Here is a 22,188-nt window from a genome sequence, read left to right as displayed (position 1 = left end):
TCAAAGGTCTGTGCTGTTTGGTGTTTCAGTAGCCTGGTTTAGATGCAGAGGTTTCACCTCCTTTTTATTGCAAGCGGCAAAGAGAACATATTTGAGATGGAGACTTAATAAAGGCCAACTCTCTAAGTTCATCAGTACCAAAGAGTCAGAAAGAGAGGGAGACAAGTCATTGTGCCTGGAGTGAGACCTGGGGTCCAAGGACTAGAAGGTTGGCCATGGCAAGTGGGGTCATTAAACACTACTCTGCTGAGTCTAGGAGCCTAAAATATTCAAAAGCAGGAAACTGGTTATAGCTCTGCATTCCTCCAAAATGCCACGCTCTCTGGTCATTAATTAGGAACATATGTATAACATTTGCATCTGAAGCAAGAAGTAGGGTTGTTTATCATTTCTTAGGCAGTGAGAACAGAGATAGCAGCCGATAACTGCGTACCCACCTAATCTAGCCCCCTTCTCTCCCTCCTCACCAAGGGAGTAGGACTCTTATGTCTTCCTTGGTCATTTCCCTTCCAGCTTCTCCTTTCCCACTTAGATCCACAAGAAATACAGATAAAATGCTGAGGCAGGCTGTGAAAAGTGGAAGGCTGGCTACGGGCAGCCTAGCCCATCCTAGCTCTTACCTCTTAACTGTGTTACAGGGCATGTGGGTTGGAGAGAGAACCCAGGGAGTCATATTTGGGAATCGTGCCCAAATTATACCTGGTAGACCACCTTCTAGCACGGTTGTTAAGAGAGAGAGCTGAGGTACAGAGTCAAATTGAGAGAAATGAGGACTTAGGAAATCTATCATTGAAAGTAGTAAAGAATTAGGCAACCGGGGAATAGTCTGTAAAAGTTCCCTGAGATGGAGTTCAGATGATTGTTTTTACATGATTCCAGCACAGGCGCTCAAAGTATGCTTTACTTATTTAACGTTACCAGCATGGGTAAGCACTTTATTTTTCTCCGCCTCATGGATCTGTTTGTCTGTCTTCTTCACTACACTGCACTTGGAGTTGACGATAAGGCCTTCTGGCAATAGTGGAAGAAGCATGGACTTTGGAATCAGGCAGATCTATTTAAATCTAAACCTATTTGATTTTGGTCAAGTAATTTTTATTCCACTGAACCTCGGACTCTGTGTGCATCATAGGGTTGTTATAAGGATTGAAAGAAAGAAAAACATATACAATTAGCTTACACATAGAAAGTATTCAATAGTTTTGTTCCCTCTCCCTTTTTGAATCTTCTACAGAGCTTTACATTTAAAAGGCATTCAATATATTTATCAAATTGAGTAAGTTTTTCTCTACCTATTAAATCTGAACCCTGGTTAAGGACAACTGGAGGCAGGCCTATTTATCACGCTTTCACCTTGAACAGCTAATGTTATTGTTGCTAAATATTTTATCAGGCAACTGCCTGTTATGTGCCAATGCTGTTTTCACTTGCTGTTTTAGTCTGTCTGTCCTTATTATCAAAGTCCAGCTTGACGCTTCCACTTTGTGAAGGCCTATTTCTTTTTTCTATTTATAGGACCTCTTATCCACACCAATTTTTATCAGTAGATATGACAGTAATTCCTTTATACTCACTATTCTTCTAAAAAACCTCAACCACACGCTCTAGGCATGGATAAGTGTAGGGATTGTTAAATATCTTTCCTTCTTTTGTCAAATATTTATTGAGTATAGAGTGTGGTAGGGTGGATATAAACAATACTAATACATGATTCTGGCCTCTCAAGAAGCTTTTCCTCTGGTAAAAAAAAAAATACACACATACTAAAGTGTATTTAATTATTTAGGAATATATCTACTTTTGTTTACCATTTTACATTTTATCATTTAAAATGATTTCATTTTAAACACACATACATGTAGAAAAAGAATCAGAAAGATGGTATTTTGGGTAGCATTTTCTTTTTCTTATCAGGACTATCTAAATGTGCAAAAATTTCATTTCGAAGTTACAGGAAATTCATTATTCTCCCCTACTTGTTAACGGAATAGTGACCCCTCTCTTCCTCTTGCATTCAGCTTTTGCGAGAATTGAAGCACCCTAATGTGATCGCATTGCAGAAGGTGTTCCTTTCTCACAGTGACAGGAAGGTATGGCTGCTGTTTGACTATGCAGAACATGACTTGTGGGTAAGTCTAAACTCACTATTTTTAGAACTGTTTTATGTAGGAGTGGAGAAATACATATGTGCACTACATATTGCTAATTCACATAAAAGAAAACTTGCTCTGTTGATTGTAGTTCAAAACAAATATAATAAACGTAAATGAAGATTTAAAAGAATTTGAGCAGCGAACATTATCTTATTTTACTGAGAAGATAGTATTTATAATCAGAAATTTTACTTCATAAAATGTTAATGAGCGGGAGCTTGTAATTTTATGCAAGTTTACCAATATGTGTAGTGAAAATTACTTTCTGTTGTGGTACACATGGAACCAGTACTTGTGCATAGTCGCTCTTTCTAAATTAAGGTCAATCTCTTGCAACATTTTTCTATTCGAAACTAACTCTACCAAATAGAAGTATCTGTATGATTTTACAAATATTAAGGATGTTTTAATCAATTAATAGAAGCCAAAAATTCTAATTCCATACTTTTAAAGTTAGGAATCAGGGCATTTACACATTTTTATCTGAGGAGTTGTTAAAAGTGAATTCGAACTTGGTGATAAGTTCAAATTTTGGACAGTGAAATTTTGATTTAATGTAGAGTGGTTTATCATCTGTATAAATTACAAATCGGTTTAGGAATGACTTGAACAGACTTGTAGGTCTTGAAGGAACTTTTAGAATTTACGCCTTTACAGCAGATGTTGACAAGAACCTCTCGTATGTTTTTCTTCATTCTTTTCATGAATATTCAGTACCCATTTTGGCATGTTTTGGATATGGATGGGGTAGAGATGGGAGTATGGGAGGCAGGTAGAATATTTTTCCTTTTATTATAATACTTTTACAATCCACAATATGACATTTTGACATAAAAAGTTGAATATGGTGATTCAGTCGTATTTATTTTAATAGGACTGAAGTCCCCATTTTTCTTTCCTCCTTTCTAGTGATTTCCTATTGAATATTAACACTAGGAATATATCCTAATTTTATTCTGTGCCAAAAGAAGGTGGAACTTCCCAATAATTCAAATATAGACATAGTCAGCGATGTTACCCAATGTACTAAGTACTAACTTTTTATAGAATAGTGAAAATTTATAGTTTTTTCTTTTTTAAAAAATTCTTTTATTTTGTCAGTAGAGAATATAACTAGTACTATTTTTAGTTTGGCTTTTAAATATCAACCCTTTTTACCTTTTGGTCCTATTTAATGAAAATCTTAATGGTTTTGGCAACTCGTTATACCCACATTAAAACTGTCACATTCACTCCCAATATAGGTTCTGTTTTGGTTGGCCTTGTTATTCAAATCATTTTTCTTTGTGTCAATTAATGGCCTTTAATAAGTGATTTTAAAATATAGAGAATAAATTGGAGCCTTGATTATGTATTATTGACATAGACAAAGACTATGTATTATTATAGTATTTTTTTTTTAATTTTTAGCATATTATTAAGTTTCACCGTGCATCAAAAGCAAATAAAAAGCCCATGCAGTTGCCAAGATCTATGGTTAAATCATTACTTTACCAGATTCTTGATGGTATCCATTACCTCCATGCAAACTGGGTGCTTCACAGAGATCTGGTAAGTATGTTTCCTTTAAATTAATCCATATGTGTTTTTCATCCTTTCTTTTAAAAGATATCTTTTTTCTTGGTACAACTGTGATAAACATTAATTACAGAATATTTTGAAAATATGCATAGCATAAAAGAAGAGAATCAAAATCACCCGTAAACCTAATATCAAAAGATTAGTTATTAACATTTGGTGTATATTCTTCCATTATATTTATGCATAGCTGTAAATTGTCAGGGTGGTTTTCAACAAGTGATTGCTATAACCTTAATGGGATAGTCATGTGAAACAAGTACCTTTCAGTCCATTTTGTTTTTTGTATTATTGCTCATCATAAGTAAAAACATTAATGACTAAAGACTGAGTTCTCATTGTTTTTTTCTCTTAAGAGCTAAACAGAAATAATGACATTTCATCCTGTAAATAGAATGTTATCAGTATTAATAATAAATAAATGACTAAATCTAACAGGTGGAATATACTTATTAGGCAAATTAGCCAACATTCAAATGTTTGATTTTACTTTTTTATTCAGTACACACATAACAAACATGTGCTAATGTCAAATTACATGCTATTCATCTTTGCATTATTGCCATTTTAGTTTCTATCAGTGAGATTTGTTTGTTCTTAAGAAGATACAGATACTGAATAGCTGTAATATTTATGAATTTATAATTGGAAGTTTTATTTTCCTACCAATAAGAGCAGTTTCATGATCATTTATTTCTTAGGATTTTGGAGATTTTAGGGATATGATAGGGCTAAATCTAGGTTGATTCAGTTTAACTAATTGAGGATAAGTATTTTTTATAGAAAGGACTGAATACACAAGGATATCTAGTTAGTCCCCCTTGCTCCTTTGTCAGTCAGGCCTGTTCATCTGACTGACCATCTTGCTATATGTGGAATTGAAGTTAAATTGGGACCAAATGACAACGACTGCAAAGATGCAGATACCATTTCAACAGAAGCATTTCATCTCATAATTTTAAACTGTAAGGTTCTGAAAGACTGTCACCTGTCCACTTTCCTACTAACCATGAATCAGCACTTTTTAAATGAGTCTGGAGTGCATGAGGTTGTTCTAAATCAAAACCTACATAAATGGTTCTAGATTTAAATTTGCTATGTACTTTATGTAACCTATGTGAGTTATATTTTTGAGGTCACTATCGTGTTTGAATCATTGATCAGAATCTTTTATTGAAGATTAACTAATTTCAACACCTCACTGTTTTTTCCACAAAATTGTATACAGGCATACCTTGGAGACATTGCGGGTTTGGTTCCTGACCACTGCAATAAAGTAAATGTCGCAATAAAGCGAGTCACATGACCGTTTTTGGTTTCCCAGTGCATATAAAGTTATGTTTACACTATACTGTAGACTATTAAGTGTGCGGTAGCATTATGTCTAAAAAGTATACCTACCTTAATTTAAAAATACTTTATTGCCAAAAGTGTTGTTCATCATCTGAGCCCTCAGAAAGGCCTAATCTGTTTGCTAAAGGTATTGCCTCAGTGTGGATGACTGCTGACTGATAAAGGGTGGTGGTTGCTGATGGCTGGGGTGGCTGTGGCAGTTTCTTAAAATAAGACAACAATTAAGTTTGCCAGATTGACTGATTCTTCCTTTCACAAATGATTTTTCTGTAGCATGTGATGCTGTTTGATCGCCTTTTACTCACAGTAGAACTTCTTTCAAAAGTGGAGTCAGCCCTCTCAAACCTTACAGCCACTTCATTGACTAAGTTTGTATAATATTCTAAATCTTTTGTTGTCATTTCAGCAATCTTCGCAGCATCTTCAGCAGGAGTAGAATCCATCTCAGGAAACCACTTCCTTTGCTCATCCATAAAAAGCAACTCCTCATCCATTAAAGTTTTATCATGAGATTGTAGCAATTCAGTCATATCTTCAGGCTCCACTTCTAATTCTAGTTTTCTTGCTGTTTCTACCACATCTGTGGTTACTTCCACCACAACTTGGCTGTTCAGTGCAAGAGGCCTGCCTTACGACATATTTCAGCTTTTGACATGCCTTCCTCACTACGCTTAATCATTTCTGGCTTTTGATTTAAAGTGAGAGATGTGCGACTCTTTTACTTGAACAGTTGGAGGCCATTGTAAGTTATTAATTGGCCTAACTTCAACATTGTTGTGTCTCGGGGAATGGGGAGGCCAGAGGAGAGGAAGAAAGATTGGGGGAAGAGAATGGCCAGTCAGTGGAGCCGTCATAACACACACATTTGTCCATTAAGTTCGCCGTTTTATGTGGGTGTGGTTTGTGGCGCCCCAAAACAATCACAATAATAACATCAAAGATCACAGATCGCCATAACAAATATAATAATAATGAAAAAGTTTGAAATAATGTGAGAATTACCAAAATGTGACACAGAGACACAAAGTGACAAATGCTGTTGGGAAAATGGCGCCAACAGACTTTCTTGCCGCAGGGTTGCCACAAACCTGTGCGTAAATAACGCAATATGTGCAAAGTGCAATAAAGCAAAGCACAAAGTGAAATATGCCTGTATTTTGTTCTAAATAGCATAGATTAACACATTTTATTTGAATGTTCCCTGGTACTAAAACCCATTATGACAAGGACTCAGTTTTCTCCCATGCAAGCTTGCTGTTGCTTTAGTGTCCTCTATTTTGGTTACGGCACCACCTTCCTTCTAGCTTAGAAATGTCTATTACCCCTTACAGGCCCTTGCACTCTACATCCAGAACTTGCATAGACCTTTCAGTTTCACCTGTAAAATATCTCTTTTTGTTCATCTAATTTCATCCCTAGTGCCTCAGTCCTAGTTTAGGCCTTTTATTATCTCTTTGTCGTAGTGTGGTAATAGCCTCTTGTCTCTTTGTCAACAATGTCTTTCCCTTCGAGCCCACCTTAGACCTTCCTCAGCGGCCTTAATTTCTTTCTTTCTTTCTTTTTTTTTTTAAATACATGTATTTATTTTAATTAGTTTCAAGTATACAGTACATTGGTTGGACATTTATATAGTTCACAAAACGATCCTCCCTATTGCTACCTCCCTCCCCTGGCCCTCCACTTAGCCATCGTACTAATGCTAACTGCATTCCCTCTTCCATGCTCCCCATGCCCAACTATCAACTACTAATTTGTACTTCTTTAACCCTTCACCCCATTCTCCCAGCCTCCCAACCCCTCTCCCCTCTGTCCGTCACCAAATTGTCCACTATATTTGTGAGAATTTCTTCTGTCTTAAGACTTCTTACTGTGTCTGTACATATATGGGTTGGAGTCTGATTGAGGAAGGCCCTAAATATCAGGCTAGGGATTTGTTTGTTTTTAAGTACTAAACGTTTGAGCAACAGAATTGAGTTATTTTTCTTGGATGAATTTTTTTTCCCCACTAAAGAAACCACCACTGATTGTTATTACCTCATCCATAACATGAGCACGGTGTCAAAAATATGTTCTGAATGTGGTTCTGACCTAGTATAGCACTTGTTTATATTTTACCCACACATTCACCAAATGCCTTTACTCCTTAAGTAAGAAACTCTAATAAGAGTTGAAACCTTGATCCAATAGGAATCTAGTCACAGACTAGATTCTTTTTGTTCATCGTGAGTCCTGATATCTGGACCATATTTTCATGGTTTTGCCAAAGTATTTTCAGAAGTAGAAGATTTAAACTGTATGTTTACTTTGTAGATATTTTGTGTAGTAGCTATAGAAATCTCAAGTATATCAAATACGAATAATGGTGTTAAAAAGAACATGATGGAGACATTTGAAAAATTATTTTTTTGTCTGTGAGCTTAAGAGTAGAGTTGCAATTTTAGTCGAGTAATTTTTTAAAAATCCTTCATTTCCAATTACTGTAAGAAATCTAGTTTTACACTATTTGTTAGTCACAATTATTTCAGAGTATGTATCATCTCTAAATTTTCATTTGATGTGAGAAACCTGGAAAATCCATTCAATTAAAGATGTTAGAATGAATATAAATTTTCGATATAATAGTTTAAACCCCTAAATTTAAAAAGTAAAATGAGTGTTATGGACTTCACACACATTACAGAATCAGAAGTGTTACATCATCAAAGAGGTTGGTGTTTTTCATTGTGATCAATTTCATATCTGGAACAGTATTTTATTATGTCATTTGGATCCTAGAATTTAATACAGAAATAGACAATTTAAAGTTACCAAAAAGATTACTTATATTGAGGAATTCTTTTAAAAGGAAAAGAGAAAAGGAGCTGAATATATTCATCTTGGTAGAGAGACAGTGAAGTAGAGAAGTCTATAAATATTTGGAACTTGTAAACACTAAGGGGGAAAAGATGTATTTTAATTTTATAGCAGGATGTAGCTAACAGTAAGAAGATGAAATATAGGATGACTCATTTTTATGGGACTACTATTCTGGTAGGTTGGATGAATGCCAAGATTTAGTTTATCTCTTTTTCAAAATTATGGGCTTCTTGAGAGCAAGGATCATATCTCATTAATTTTGTATTCCTAGCATTGGCATGTTGTTTCTGCTCATAAGCTACTTGAATTGAATTTCAACAAAACATCTGCAATTGCACATTTTTCTTTAGCAGAGGTAGAGAAATGCTGGCTAAATGATAACATTGTTAAGTAGATTTATGGCTCCTTAGTTATAGAATATTACTACTGGATCAGTGACGTAACCCAAACTATAAACTATCTCTTTTTCATTTTTGTATCTCAGCACCTAGCACATGATCAATACTAGATCTTTATTGAGTGAAGGATTTGAAGGAATGCTCCAGGACCCTGATCATAGCTCTGTCTTTTAAAAAATATTTGTGGAGGCCCCATCCCAAAACTCTAATTTGAGTTTTAAATGATAATTATTGTTCACAGTAGTGGATGAATTTGTAGTCTTCTGAAGTCTAGAGGCACAAATAACTATATGGTCTACAGATATTGTGCATGGAAATTTTGTGAACTCTAATTGAGGGAGAAAATGATTTTGTATATTAGTAATCTTTTGGGTTTTGTCATTAATGTCTACCAAACATTTTTGGATTTTCAAAATGTCACTTCTATCACAGACATAAAGACTTATTTATTTTATTACAGGTCTATAATAATAATAATAATAAATAATAAAAACTTGCCAGTACTTAGAATCAGATATGATTCAGTTGATTAAAGAAAATGATGCAATAGATATTCTACCTACAGAGAAATGTATAATATTTGATTTGGGATATTTTGTCATAGTAACTGATACAGAATTATATAGTTTTTGGTTTATTGATATATTTTATTCCTTATGACATCTACTTGTTCAAGTAGAGTTCTTACTGGATTTCCAACAGCATTCTAAGGTGTTTATGACATGTTGGCTATGTATATTTTAAGTTCGTGTATCTATTATCTATTGCATGTAACAAATTGACCCATAATGTAGTGGCTTTAAGCAACATTTATCATTCCACAGGTTCTGTGGGTCAAGAATCTAGGTGCAGCTTATCTGGGTCCTCTGTTTTAGAGTCTCTTTAAAAAGGTTGACTGGGAAGAATCCGGTTCCCTAGTTCACTCACATGGTGGTTGGCAGGATTCATTTCCTCATGAGCTGATTGGTTGGAGGCCTTCCTTGGTTCCTTGCCATAGAGCATCTCACAACATAGTAGTTTTCTTCAGGGTGAGCAAACAAGAAGGCAGAAGAGAGTGTGTGTTAGCAATAGGGAGGTCACAGTCTTCTGTAAGTTAATCACAGAAGTGCCATCTGTTACTTTTTGCTGTATTCTGTTCATTGGAAGTCACAATATACAGCCCATACTCAAAGGGAGTAGTTACGCAAGAGTGTGTATGCCATAGTTAGGGGTGATTTGAAACCACGTCCAAAGCTGCCTGCCACAGTGTCTGAGAGGCTTTTAAATGATATTTGGATCTTGTTATGGTCCTTTTTGTTTAATAGAAATATAATAAAGAAAATGCAAGGAGTTCCCTCCTTTCGTATAATTTTTCTCATGTAAAAAAGTTGCTCAGATGGTAAAAGTTGGAGTTAGTTCTGGTTCTAGAGAGCTAAAATTATTAGAATGTACCAATTATCCCTTCCTTTTTACAAATATTCTTCAATTATTTATTTCCAGAATTCAGTATGTGTTCCTTACTTTTCTCTTCCCCACCTCTTCCTTCCGCTCCTTCACCCTGCAGGTTTAATCTACTTAAATGTAGAGGTTGTGTTCAGTTGAGATCTAGGATTTTTCATTTTGAACATACCTAGAGATTCCATCTTTATCATGTAGATAGAGGCCTGTGCTTATCAATAATATTAGTACTTTCTTATTTCTCTTTTTCACTCATGTGTAAAACAAAGGCAAAAATGTAAAAAAAAAAAAATTTAACGATGGCAAAACATTGTTTTCCATGGTTGCTAAATTTTAACAGCCGACAAGCAATGAAAGGAACCATGAAGAAGCATGAAATATTATAGTCCTTTAGCCGAAGAGAGCATTTGATGACTTTTTAGGAACGTCACTATATGAAAGTCAGAGATGGCCCCGTTTCTCTTCAGTTGAGAAAAAAAAAATTCTGTCCTGTTAATCATGATAGTTTGTTTAAAATAAGTGCTTGGTGGCTGGAGAATTGTCTGGTAATCTTTGTGTGTAGCACATCTTCTTTTCATACCTTGTCTGACAAGGAGCTACATCAAGTTTTTAATTTTGTTTGTGTTAAATGGAACTGATAAGGTGAATGTGTTATATCTCAAAGAAACCCTTAAAATTTTGCTGTAGCCACCATGCTAGCATTTTGTAAGCATTTTAATAATGCTTTACATTTAAACCTTGCTTACCTCTTATGGGAACTTTGAGATCCTAGACTTAAAAAAATACGTATTTCTAAGATAGCTAATCTGGATCCTTAAACTTTAGTTTCCTTATTTGTAAAATTAGGTTAATGATAGGTACTTTATATGGTTGTTGACCTCCTGGTCTTAGTTCCAGAGTTCCTGAATTCCTCCTAACTTCCCTTCTGTACATTCTTTCTGGATCTCATCAACAATCCAAAGATGCTTTTTTAAAAACCATTTTCTTCTCCAGAATTTTTTTACCCTGATATTCTTCCTAGACCCTTCTGCTTTACAAAGTAGAGCCCTACTATAAATAGGTGAAAATGCTTCTCGGTATTTTTTTTTAAAGTAGCATATTTCATCCTGTTTATATTTAAATATGGCTAATATTTTTGCCAGCTCTTCATATTTAAAAATATGAAAGTTTTAAAAAAACTTGCTCGATGAGATCAAAATTAGTAGGTGATTCGAATATTTGAATAGCTTAGTTTTAATTCTAACAATTCCATGCTAAGCAAATGAATTTCTATTTATTTTTCATTTGATATATTAAGTTAACATTCTGCTTAAATAATGATGACAGAATGCAGTATTTATTTTAATGTGACTTAATTTTTCTAATTTCTTTCATAATGTAGAGCTAACAAAAAAAAAGTAAAGTATAGCTTGGTTATCTTCTAACCTGCAATTTTAGGTGATTTTAGACAGTTACAGATCTTGTCATACCAAAGAATCACTCTAGATTTCTTGCTGATGACCTCTGATTCCTAACTAGTTCTTTATATCTGTTCCTCGATAGTCTATGGCTTAGCTGTTCACATCTGCAGTGATGGCCTTTGATGGTGGTGATGTCATTATCCATGTGCAGTCCTTGTGCCTCTACACAAGGCCTTGTGAAGATCAGATGAGATCATGTTTCTCACAATGCTCTGGATGCTGTGACACATACCTTACACATGTAACAAGATATTATTGAAGCATTTTATAGGTATGGCTATGATTTTTGGGGGGGCATGACAGTTTTTTCATCATCTGCACCCATAGTCTAGTAACTGGAACTTTCAGCAGAGTCCTGCACATCTGTCAGTTTGCATTCGAACACAATGCTCTACCAGCTGTTCCATAGGCAGGTGATGCATTCTAAGAGGGCCAACTTCAAAGGGGATGTGGTTAGACTCACAGTGGCCTATGAGGCCTCTTAAAGTTCATCTCAGGGACAGGGCTCTTTTGATGATCCGACTTTAGCATAAAGTTTTAGTAGCCTGCAATGGCAAATACCTGTATCTAGAAGATTATTTGCCAAACTAACTTAAGAGTCTAGAAGGTGTTAAATAAAAGTTAAATTGAATAAATTTAAAGGTTAAATTGGCTTTATTCATTGATTCTTGAATCGAGCCGCATCCCTCCCGTCTAGCAAGTAAAAAGGAGCTTTGCTGTAGAAGAGGAAAGGTTTTTAAAGGCGGAAAGGGGCGGAAAAAAGGAAATTATTAGCAAAGAATGCATTGTTTCAGGCAAGGTCGCCCTCCTAAGGAGAACGGAAGGGGCCTTTTGGGCAGATTGCCTCACTAGTGCTGACCAGGTAATTCCACATTGACAGGTTAAAAGTTACATTCCTGGGAGCTGAAACTGCAGTTAGGTTAAGTATTAAATCTTGGTTTCCCAACAAGGAGCCTAGCACAAGCGACTCCATTTTGGACCTTTTGTCTCTTTTGTAACAGAGAGTGTATAGTCAAAATATATTCCACAGTGGTGACAATGGCAGGAACTGGTTAGAAACCAAGGACTACAGAAGGAGCTCCCGTACTTTGAGGCCTGTGTTTAAAACTGAAGAATCAATTCAGGCATACTATTTTATTAAATTAATTTTATTGAGGTATAACTTATATACAATAAGGTGTACCCATTTTAATTCCAAATTGATAAATTTGGACAAATGTATATACCTGGGTAATTACCACCATGGGGAATTCTATTTGACTAGCACTAGAGGATGATTGAAGATCCCTTATGAGAATGATGGTATCATCATGAAGAGGGGATCTTGCAAGGACTGATGAGTCATTTCACTGAGAGATTATTATATATGATGGGTATTTTGGGTGATCGTATTCTCTTAAGCACACTTCTAGATAGAAGTTTCCTAGAGATAAGGGCCATAAATCAATGGAGTGTTGTGCATTTTCCCAGTGTGCTTTTTCTTCTAATAATCCTGGCCTGGAGTGTCTCTCTAAGTGACTTGGGTTCTCTAATCCTGGGTCAGCCACTGTTCATGGACAGTGAACTTGGTTGAGGCTGTAGGTCTTTTGCCTCTGTTTCTTCATGAGTAAAGTGAGAGGGCTCATTGTGATAATTTCTACCTCTGACATTCTCAATTGCTCCTGATAATAAGACTAAATTATTTGATTTGAATATGAGTATCACAAATGTAAATAGAAAACTTCTTTCTACAGTGTTGCTTCCTTGCTGGTGGATTGTCCTCGTTAATGAACAGGATAGAATCTGAATGTCTTTGTAGCATTATTCCTTGCATTATGGTCAACGTGGAATATAGCTCGATTATATTCTCTTAGTGACCTTGAAGTTAGTTAGGTAAATAGCCTTCTAGATACATGTGTTTGTCTTGTTTTTTTATAATGGCTGCTTTTTATTGCTTCTTGTTAGAGAAAAGGAAACCTTATCTCTGCTGTTCAGGCCTGTAACCACTCCTAAAAAGCAAAGACAAAGAGGTGTATTGTTAACTGTTATGCAGCGCTGGGTTGGCAGGCATTGTTTACTGTGAATACTAAAGTTTGATTAACATAGTTGCTTATTACAGATACCTCTAGACCATTTTAAATCAAAATGAAATTAACCACAACATTTAATATTATAGACTGAGCCTTTTGAGCCATGCTTCTCTTGCTCAGGCCCGCTGTAAAAAAAAACAAAAATAAAAATAAATAGTGATATTATAGACTGATCCTGATTTACAGAGAGCCTGCATCTACTTGTAGATGTATAATTTTGAACTGGGAAGGCATTTTTTTTTGCTTAGAAACAGCTCTTTAAATAGTGATTAGGTTCTCTGAATACAAAGGCCTATTTAAGCCACAATATACCTAAATTATGACACTTAAATAGATCTATGGAGCCTGTCATTTTTTAACTAGATTATTTATTTATAACTGGATTTCTGTAGGGGGAGGCTAGTTTATAGACTTAGAATTTACAAACATATTTTGACCTCCTAATATATACCAGACACTGTGCTGGACACTGGGAATACAGGTATAAATAAAATATAGTCCCTTCCCTCAACGATTGATTACATGATGGAGAAGATACATATAAATGGATAATCATAAGATAATTAAGAAATGCTGATGTATAGTCAGGGATCTGCTGTGCATAAGGTGCTAAGTGCACAGAAGAAGAATACCTAGCCAGTTGGAATGGGGGTGCTCTTGGAAGACTCTCACTGAGCTGACTCTAAAAGGATAAGTAGAAGTTTATAAGATGAAAGGGGGAAGTGGTTTGGGAGAGCATTCCAGACAGGTGAGACAGCATGAATGAAGGCATAGGGTAAGAAACTGCAGTCACTTTGACATTACTGGGGCAAAGCAAGAAGTAGTGAAAGAAGAGGCAGAAGAGAGAAGCAGGAACCAGATTATGGTGGATCTTAATTGTCATGTTTAGAAGTGTGGATTTTTCCTGTGGTCAGTTGGAGTTGAGCTGTTCAGGTTTTTGCTTAAGACAGGCTGTGTGTGACACAGGGATATGGAGAACTGGTTTGAGGGTGCAGCTTTATCAGGCTGTTGTTATCAGCTGGTTGTGAAAAGATGAAGGCCTGAACTACAGCAAAGATAATCAAGATAGTGAACAGATGAGATAGTAGATAAATATTTAGAAATGAAGATAATCAGAACTGAGGACTGATTAGACTTGAGGGGGGGATGAAGCACAGGATGTTCAGACTTCTGCTCTTATTGATAGAGTGACTGAGAAGGGAATACCAGAAAGAAAAGCAGTAAAAATTCAGTTTGAACAAGTTGAGTTTGAGGTGGTTGTGGAGATGGGCAGCATCCTGTGTTACTGAACTCAACTGGTTCGTTTGCCTGTGTGCATCAAAGCCATTTGAGATACGAACAGAAGTTTGCAGCAAAGAAAGTAAAGATTTATTTAAGGAAATGGCGCCAAGTCTGAAGACACAGATAAGCTAGTGCTCAAAGACCCGGCTCCCTAGAGGGAAAATCATTAGTATAGTAGCCAAGGGAGTTGAGTCTTGAGGTCTACTGGTTCTTCACAGGTGAGATAAGGGTAATGTATAATTTCTTCAGGTCTTGAGGACAGTTCTGAGGTCTTTTCCAGAATCTCTCTGTCCAGTCTTATGGGAAAGTAGCCAGGGGGTCATTCCACTTTAGGGCTCAGGAACCGAAACATAATTTAGGTCAAGATGTTATCTTTAGCCTGCCAGAGATCGGGACTATGTGACCATGAGTCAGGTCCGGGCTGCTGCCTTCTCCTGCCTTGGGGGTTATTGATTACACGATGGAAAAGGCTAGGTCTCTGAGGGATATGATTCCTACAACTAGAATTTAAAACTCAAGTTAATCATAAGGACCCTTGGTTTCCACAATTAACATATCGCTAAGATATAAAGTTTGGAGACCTAGAGGTATAGATTTGTGAGTCATTAGCATATGAGTGACGGTTGAAACCCAGAAATAAACTAGAATTGAGATTTTTTTAAAAATCTATATTTGGAAATGAGCTTGGTATATTTTAGGGTAAGTGTTTACTCCAGTTAAATTTTTTTTTTTTATTTTAAGTTGAGAACTTCCCTGTTAAAGGACCATGAGTATCAACTTTTGGTAATTTTCATTCATTGATTCATTTGCTCATTCATTCAACAACTATTTATTAAACACTATATGCTGGGATTTTAGCAGATACATAAAGAGATGACAGAAATATCTTCCCTGCCTTTTAAGAGGTTGCAATCACAATATCAGATTCTTTATATTTTTAAGTTCTCTACTATTAATGAGGTTATTTTAAGGGATAAACAGTTATGATAGACTGATGCTTTTAGCAAATGACTGTTGTGTTTGCTAAGAAAAATATGCACGTATCTTTCTCTTAGATGGTTCTTTGCTCTATCTTTTATAATATAGAATCTTATTTATTCAAGGCGAACAATGGAAAACAGTGTAGAGAAAGGAACACAAACTGTGTTTTCTCCTGGGAATGTACTTCTTTATCATATCTGAGGAGAGTTGTGCCACCTCTGTATTTAAATAAAAGAATGCTTATAGCCTTTAGTATTAGGCTAGCACTATTCATTGTTCAGAAACTAGTCAGAAACTGATATTCTGCTTTGTTTTGTTCATTGTTCAGAAACTAGTTCAGAAACTGATATTCTGCTTTGTTTCGTTACTATTATTCGGGTTCGTAGACAGTTGTGTGTGTGTTTTTCTATCTTTATTGGTGATGATAAGAGTCATCTTGTGGGTTACATATTTTTGTTCCAAGTGTCCTGGGGTGGGGAGTGCAGAGCATATGTAGATGGATAATTGTGTATCTTTAGGCTGTTCTATTTATGATGTGCCAATTAACTGAAATAAATTTAACCCTGTGGAAAAAATTGATTCTATAAAAGGAAAAGGCAAATCTGGAGCACATATAAATGTAAATTCAAGAAATAACCAAATTCTGCTTAAAATGCAGATATTTCAAGAATAGTTTGAGTAATCATATTGTTTATTAGATCATTTCTCTGACTTTTGCCTTTAAAATACAATTTAACTAAAACGAACCCTGTAGCCTTGATTTGTCTATTCCTATTTTATCGCTGATAACTTAAATGTGAGGCATCCAACTCCTGCCATTTCCACTGTTTCTATGGTAACTAAAGTGTGCAAACCCAGCACTATCACTTTCTTTCACAGCTGGCATTTTGTGTTCACAGTAAGAAGAGGAGTTTTAGTAAAGCGTAGTCTGTGTTAATTGGGATGTAACTAGGTCAGAACAATTTTGGTATTCTTTCTTGATTCTTTTGGGTTTGTGTGTGGGGGTGTAAGTGCGTGTGCGTGAGCTATAGTTTCTTTTACTTTTTTTTTAAAGCATATACTTTCACTTAATCACTGTTAAAATCAGCCTTTTGAAAATTAAGTATAGTATCTGTAAACACAATTCAGTGTGAAATCTTGAGGATTAGATGGAGTTGTTCTGAGACTTGCCTCTCTAGCACTGTAGGCCCTTGAGTATTTCCATTAAGAAAGAAGAAATTTATGTAAAAATACTTTGAAAAGTTAAATGCATTTTAATGGTGATTATATCATTTATTTTGTTAGCTCATTTTGAAACATCAAGTGTCTTGTGACCTTAACATTTACGGTTTCACTTTCCGTAGTTTCAGTTACCTGTGGTCAGCTGCAATCCTAAAATATTAAATAAAAAATTCCAGAAATAATTCATAAGTTTTAAATTGCATGCCATTTTGAGTAGTGTGACGAAATCTCGTAATGTCCTGTTACGTCCTGCCTGGGATGTGAATCATCCCTTTGTCCAGCATGTCCATGCTGTATAGCTACCTGACCATGTGTTACTTAGTAGCCATCTCAGTTATCAGAGAGAGAGACCACATTCACATAACTTTTATTACAGTTTATTGTTAAAATTGTTTTATTATGTTATTAGTTATTGTTGTTAATCTCTTATTGTGCCTAATTTAAAAATTAACCTTTATCATATGAATGATAAAGGTATGAATGCGGAAAAAACATAGTGTATATAGGATTCAGTACTGTCCGAGGTTTCAGGCATCCACTGGGGTTGTTGGAACTTTATCCACTTGCTCTGAAAGAGACAGGTGATTTCAGTTAAGGGATGCATGTTTAAAAATGACTCTCGCTGCAATTCTAGGTAATAACTTGACTACAGGAGCCTTTCTCTGTGGATACTGCCCAAGCTCTGGGTTCTTTTCTCAGACTGTGCAAAAAAGTTCGTAGCCATTGCTCCCCTAAACCATGTCACTGCCTCCCCACTCATCTTACCTTACATGGAGACCCCTCGCTTAGAGCTTCCACAGCCTTCAAGTGTGTTATAACAAAGGTATTCTCTACTAACTTCAATACTAACTAGATCTCCTTTTCTTTGCATGTATATATCCTCATTCCATATTGGTGCTCATAGTCTGTTTCCACATAATATTGACTGCAGGAATTGCTAATGAGAGTTAACTAACAGTGATCTAAGACCAGCTTCCTGTTCTCCCATTCAGCAGCTCATAGTATATTTTCATTTTTTATATGAAGCAATTTTTGTTCCCATATCTCATACTTTGTGTTATCTTACATCTTTATTTTTAAAGGATTTAGGCTCAAAATTTAGGAAATTCAAATTATGTAGTAAGTGGTATTTAAGATGGTTTATTTAATAATTTTACTATTTTAAAAACTGCTATATTCCAGAGATCCCCTTCTCAGTAAGGCCTTCAAAAGTATACTCAAAATCTGCCTTTATTTCTTTCCATTTATTTGAGCCTCTTTTACTATGTCTGGCTTCTGTAAATGCACAGAAATTATCTTTTCTGAGTCATCAAACTTGTGATTGTCCAAAAGTTGCCTTTTCACAGCTTTCATTCTGTTGCACCTGAAGATCACCTCTTCTAAACTCTCTTAGCTTCTAGAACCCTCTGCTCTCTCTTTTCTTACCATGGATGCTCCCTTACAGGTTCTTTCATCCTTTATTCCTCTCAGCATTATTTATTTTATATTTTTTCAACTACCATTTCTCTAATTATAAACAATACCAAAATATACAAAAGCAAACATTATTGAAACATATCGTAGAAAATGACAGTCTTTCCAAACCCTGCTATCAGAGATTAGGCAGAAAATTATATATATATATTATACAACTTATAAAAATTGTGAGTCAGACAGAAGGATAACAAAACGATGCTCATCCTAGTCATGTAAAACCTAGTCTTTCCATGTTCTCACGTCATTCTGTATGATCGATGACATCACCTCCTCAGCCTTTGCTTTACCTTACCTCTCTCCACTGCTTCTCCTACCCACTTCTCACATTGATTCCAGCCACATTGACCTCTTTGCTCTTTCTCCATTTAGGCAGCCTGCTGACTCCCCAATGTTTTTCCTAACTTCTTCGAACACCAAGACCTTGCCCTTCTGCAAATCTTGTGGTGGCCCTCACCAACTCTCTCAGTGCAGCCAGACGGTGTTTTAAGTACCTACCCAATTCTGATACTAATCTGACTTGTGCCAAAGGCAGAAAGTAGCAAGCAAGTCCTCCCTTGGGTTTCTCTCTAGAATCATCAGTGCCCTATCACCCTGCTCTTCCTGACACCCACCGTTCTCCTTAGCATGGTCTCCAGTTCAATAGGCAAACTCCTGCCTCAGGCCTTCCAACTTGCTCTCGCTTTGCATAAACTGTTCTTCCCTTAGATTTCAGCTGGCTCATTACTGCATTTTCTTTAGATCTCATCTCAAATGTTAGCCTTCTCAAGAAACCCTTCTCAGAGATAATTTAAAATATGCTTAAATAATGTTGGAAATAATATTTTCCTAGCCTACTCTTAACAGTGCCTATTCTCATTCCTTGGCTTTTGGCTTTATTATAATCTCCTTTGTACATGATCTATACAAAAGAATATTTGGAACATTTATGTACTTCACAAAGCATGACAGTAGAGAGCCTGTCAGATATCCTGAATTTTGAATGTTATTCACTCCTTTTTAAAAATAAGCTTATCACATTTATAAGTATGCCTAAACAGTATGTTCTTTAGCTTTGTTTGGTTTTAAGTTTTATGAAAATGGCATCCCGCTGTAGTCTCCTAAAACTTGCTTTTTTTCATTCAACATAATGCTTCCAAGATGCAAACTTTTTTTTTTAACCTTTGTTTGTAATACACTGATTTTCACTGCTATTTTAAAATTCACGTATGACTTTACCATAATTAATTTCTCCATTTTCCTATTAGCTAGAAATCTGGATTGTGTCTGTATTTTTTTTGTATTATAAACTGTGCTTCTAGGAACATTCTCTGATGTATCTAAAAATGGAATTACTGAGTTGATGGGTCCGCAATTTTTCAGTTTTGCAAGATGATGCTAAATTCTTTTCAAAGAAGTTATACCAATTTATTCTCCCACCAGCAATGTATTGGACTTTCCCCTTCCTATTCAACAGTTTTAAATTCTTATTCAATAGTTTTACATTTTTTAACCAATCTACTAGGTGTAAAATGGTATCTCACTGTGATTTTAATTTGCATTTCCTTCATTATTGATGACATTTAACATTTTTTCATATGCTTAGTGATTAAACATGTCTCTTCTTTTATTAAATACCTGTTCAGGCATTTTGTCTATTTTTCTATTAGATTGTTTTTCATATTGATTTGTAGGAGTTCTTTATTCTGGATACTAAATCTTTGTTACTTACGTGTGTACAAATACCTCTGCTGGTTTGTGCTTTGTCTTTTCATTTTCTTTATCTTCGATGATTGGAAGTTATTTTAATAGCCAAATTTATCAGTCTTTTTTTAATGATTATTTTTTGTATCTTGTTTAAGAAATTCTTCCTTACCTCAGGGTCAGAAAGATATTCTCCTATATTTTTCTCCCCAAAGTTTTAAACTTTTGCTTTCCATATTTTAAGTCTTTAATCTACCTGAAATTGATGTGTGTGAGGTATAAGGCAAGGATCCATTTTATTTATTTTTTCCCCATTTGGATAACTTGTTGTGCCCGCAGTATGTATTGAATGGTTCCTTCTTTCTCCACTAACCTGCAGTTCCTGTTCTCTCAGTATCGTGGTTCCACCTAGGTACTCTCTTCTAACCCATGGATCAGTTTATCTGTCCCTGTACCAGTATCACCCTGTCTTAATTGCAATAGCTTTAAGATAAATCTTGATATCATGTTTTAAGCCAGATTCCTCTCTTCATCCTCTGTCCCTAACACTTCACAATATCTTGGCTATTCTTAGTTCTTTGCTGTTCCACGTACATTTTTAAACCAACTTTTCAAGTTCCACGATATAAAAAAAAAACCCTGATAAGATTTTGATTGAAGTTGCATTGAATTTACAGTATGGGGAGAATTGAATGTAGTCTTTACTATAATGAGTCGTTTTATCTATAAACATGGGCCCTTTATTTAAGACTTTTATTTAGGACTTCTTAATGTCATTTAAGATAACGTTTAAAGATGTTCTGTATAAAAATCTTGTACATCCTTTAGTATATTCATTCCTAGGCACCTTATAGTTCTTTTGTTGCTATAGATACTGCCTAAAAATTTGTATTTCCTAGGTTTTTACTGGTATATGGAAATACAGATGATTTTTTCATATTGTTCAGTTAGCCAGTCATCTTACTAAACTCTCTTCTTACTAATAATAATTTGTTTGTAAATACTTTCCATTTTCTATGTAGATAATTGCATCATTTGCAAATAATTTTGGTTCTGCCTCTTCAATCTACATGCTTTTAATTATTGTTTTTTAACGCTGGGCTTATAGTACAATGTTGATTGTAGAAGTGGTAGTGGATATCCTTGCATTATTCCTGATTTTAAAGAGAATGCTTCCAGTGTTTCTTTCTTAATTTTTGGTACCCATTATCAGGTTAAGGACATTTTTTTCTAGTCTAACTCAGTGAGCGTTTTTATCATGAATGGGTGTTAAATTCTATCTGGTGCTTTTTTCAGCCTCTGTCAAGATAATCTGTTTTCCAGCCACTCTCAAGATAATTATCTTTAATCTGTTAATATGGTGATGGATTTATACAGATTTTCTTATGTTAGGCCATCTTGGCATTCCCGTTTCTGGATTTGGCTTAATAATATTTTGTTTAATATTTTTGCATCTATACTCATGAGTGAGGTTGGCTGGAAATTTTCTTTCTCATACTTTGTTTGATTTTGTTATCAAGGTCATACTAGCCTTCTAGAATGTGTTGGGAGCGTTTCTTCTTTTTCTGGTCTCTCAAAATGTTTGAATAAGATTGAAACTATCTGTTCATTGAAAATTTGGAAAACTTGCCTCTTTGATCATCTGGGGGTCTGGTGTTTTCTTGTTTGGAAGATTTTTAACTACAGTTTAAATTTATTTAGCATTTCTTGGTTTCTTCAGGCTTTCTAATCCATTCTGGGTCAATTCGTAGATTACATTTTTTTACTTTGTTTATATTGTATGTTTTGAAATTAATAAAGTTCTTCATAGGGTTCTTTTACTTTTCTAACCATTGGGTTTATAGTTATATTCCTTTTTGTAATTTGTAATGTTGTTTATCTGTACCTTCTCTCTTGCTCTAATTGTCCTAGAAGCTTCATAAATCCTCTCTAGTTCGTAGGTTTCCATGCTTATCTTTATCTTTTTACTTCTAGATTCTTTTGGTTTATTATGTTGAGCTTTTTTTTTTTTTTAACTTGGGCACATAATTATTTTCATCCTTCCTAACAAATATTTCAAGGCTATACATTTTCCTTGTAAGTACAGCATTAGCTGCATTCCACAGGTTTTTCTAGGTTATACTTTCATTATTTCATTTCTGAGTATTTTTAACTTCTTCATCGTTTCTCCTTTTTCCTCTGAGTGGTTTAGAAGTATTTTTAAATTTCAAAATATATGGATTTTTAAATTTATACTTTTATAATT

At 35.0% G+C, this 22,188-nt stretch overlaps 1 protein-coding gene across 4 annotated transcripts in view; it reads left to right on the top strand.

Annotated features, from left to right (window-relative positions):
• Nucleotides 1–22,188, top strand: part of CDK19 (cyclin dependent kinase 19) — a 124,425-nt gene that overhangs the window by 77,549 nt on the left and 24,688 nt on the right. For 3 of the 4 annotated variants that reach the window (XM_039870382.1, XM_039870392.1, XM_039870401.1), the window contains 2 exons: nucleotides 2,019–2,129; nucleotides 3,564–3,704. The exons of the other annotated variant lie outside the window; for it this stretch is intronic. In XM_039870382.1, the coding sequence (XP_039726316.1) occupies nucleotides 2,019–2,129; nucleotides 3,564–3,704 (252 nt within the window). The remainder of the gene's footprint in view (nucleotides 1–2,018; nucleotides 2,130–3,563; nucleotides 3,705–22,188) is intronic. 4 annotated transcript variants of the gene reach the window in all.

The sequence above is a fragment of the Pteropus medius genome, unplaced genomic scaffold (genome assembly GCF_902729225.1).
Source record: "Pteropus medius unplaced genomic scaffold, Ma_sr-lr_union100, whole genome shotgun sequence".
In the NCBI taxonomy this organism is placed as follows: domain Eukaryota; kingdom Metazoa; phylum Chordata; class Mammalia; order Chiroptera; family Pteropodidae; genus Pteropus; species Pteropus medius.
The sequence above is the reverse complement of the archived record's forward strand: the minus strand, read 5'-3'. Positions and strand labels throughout refer to the sequence as shown.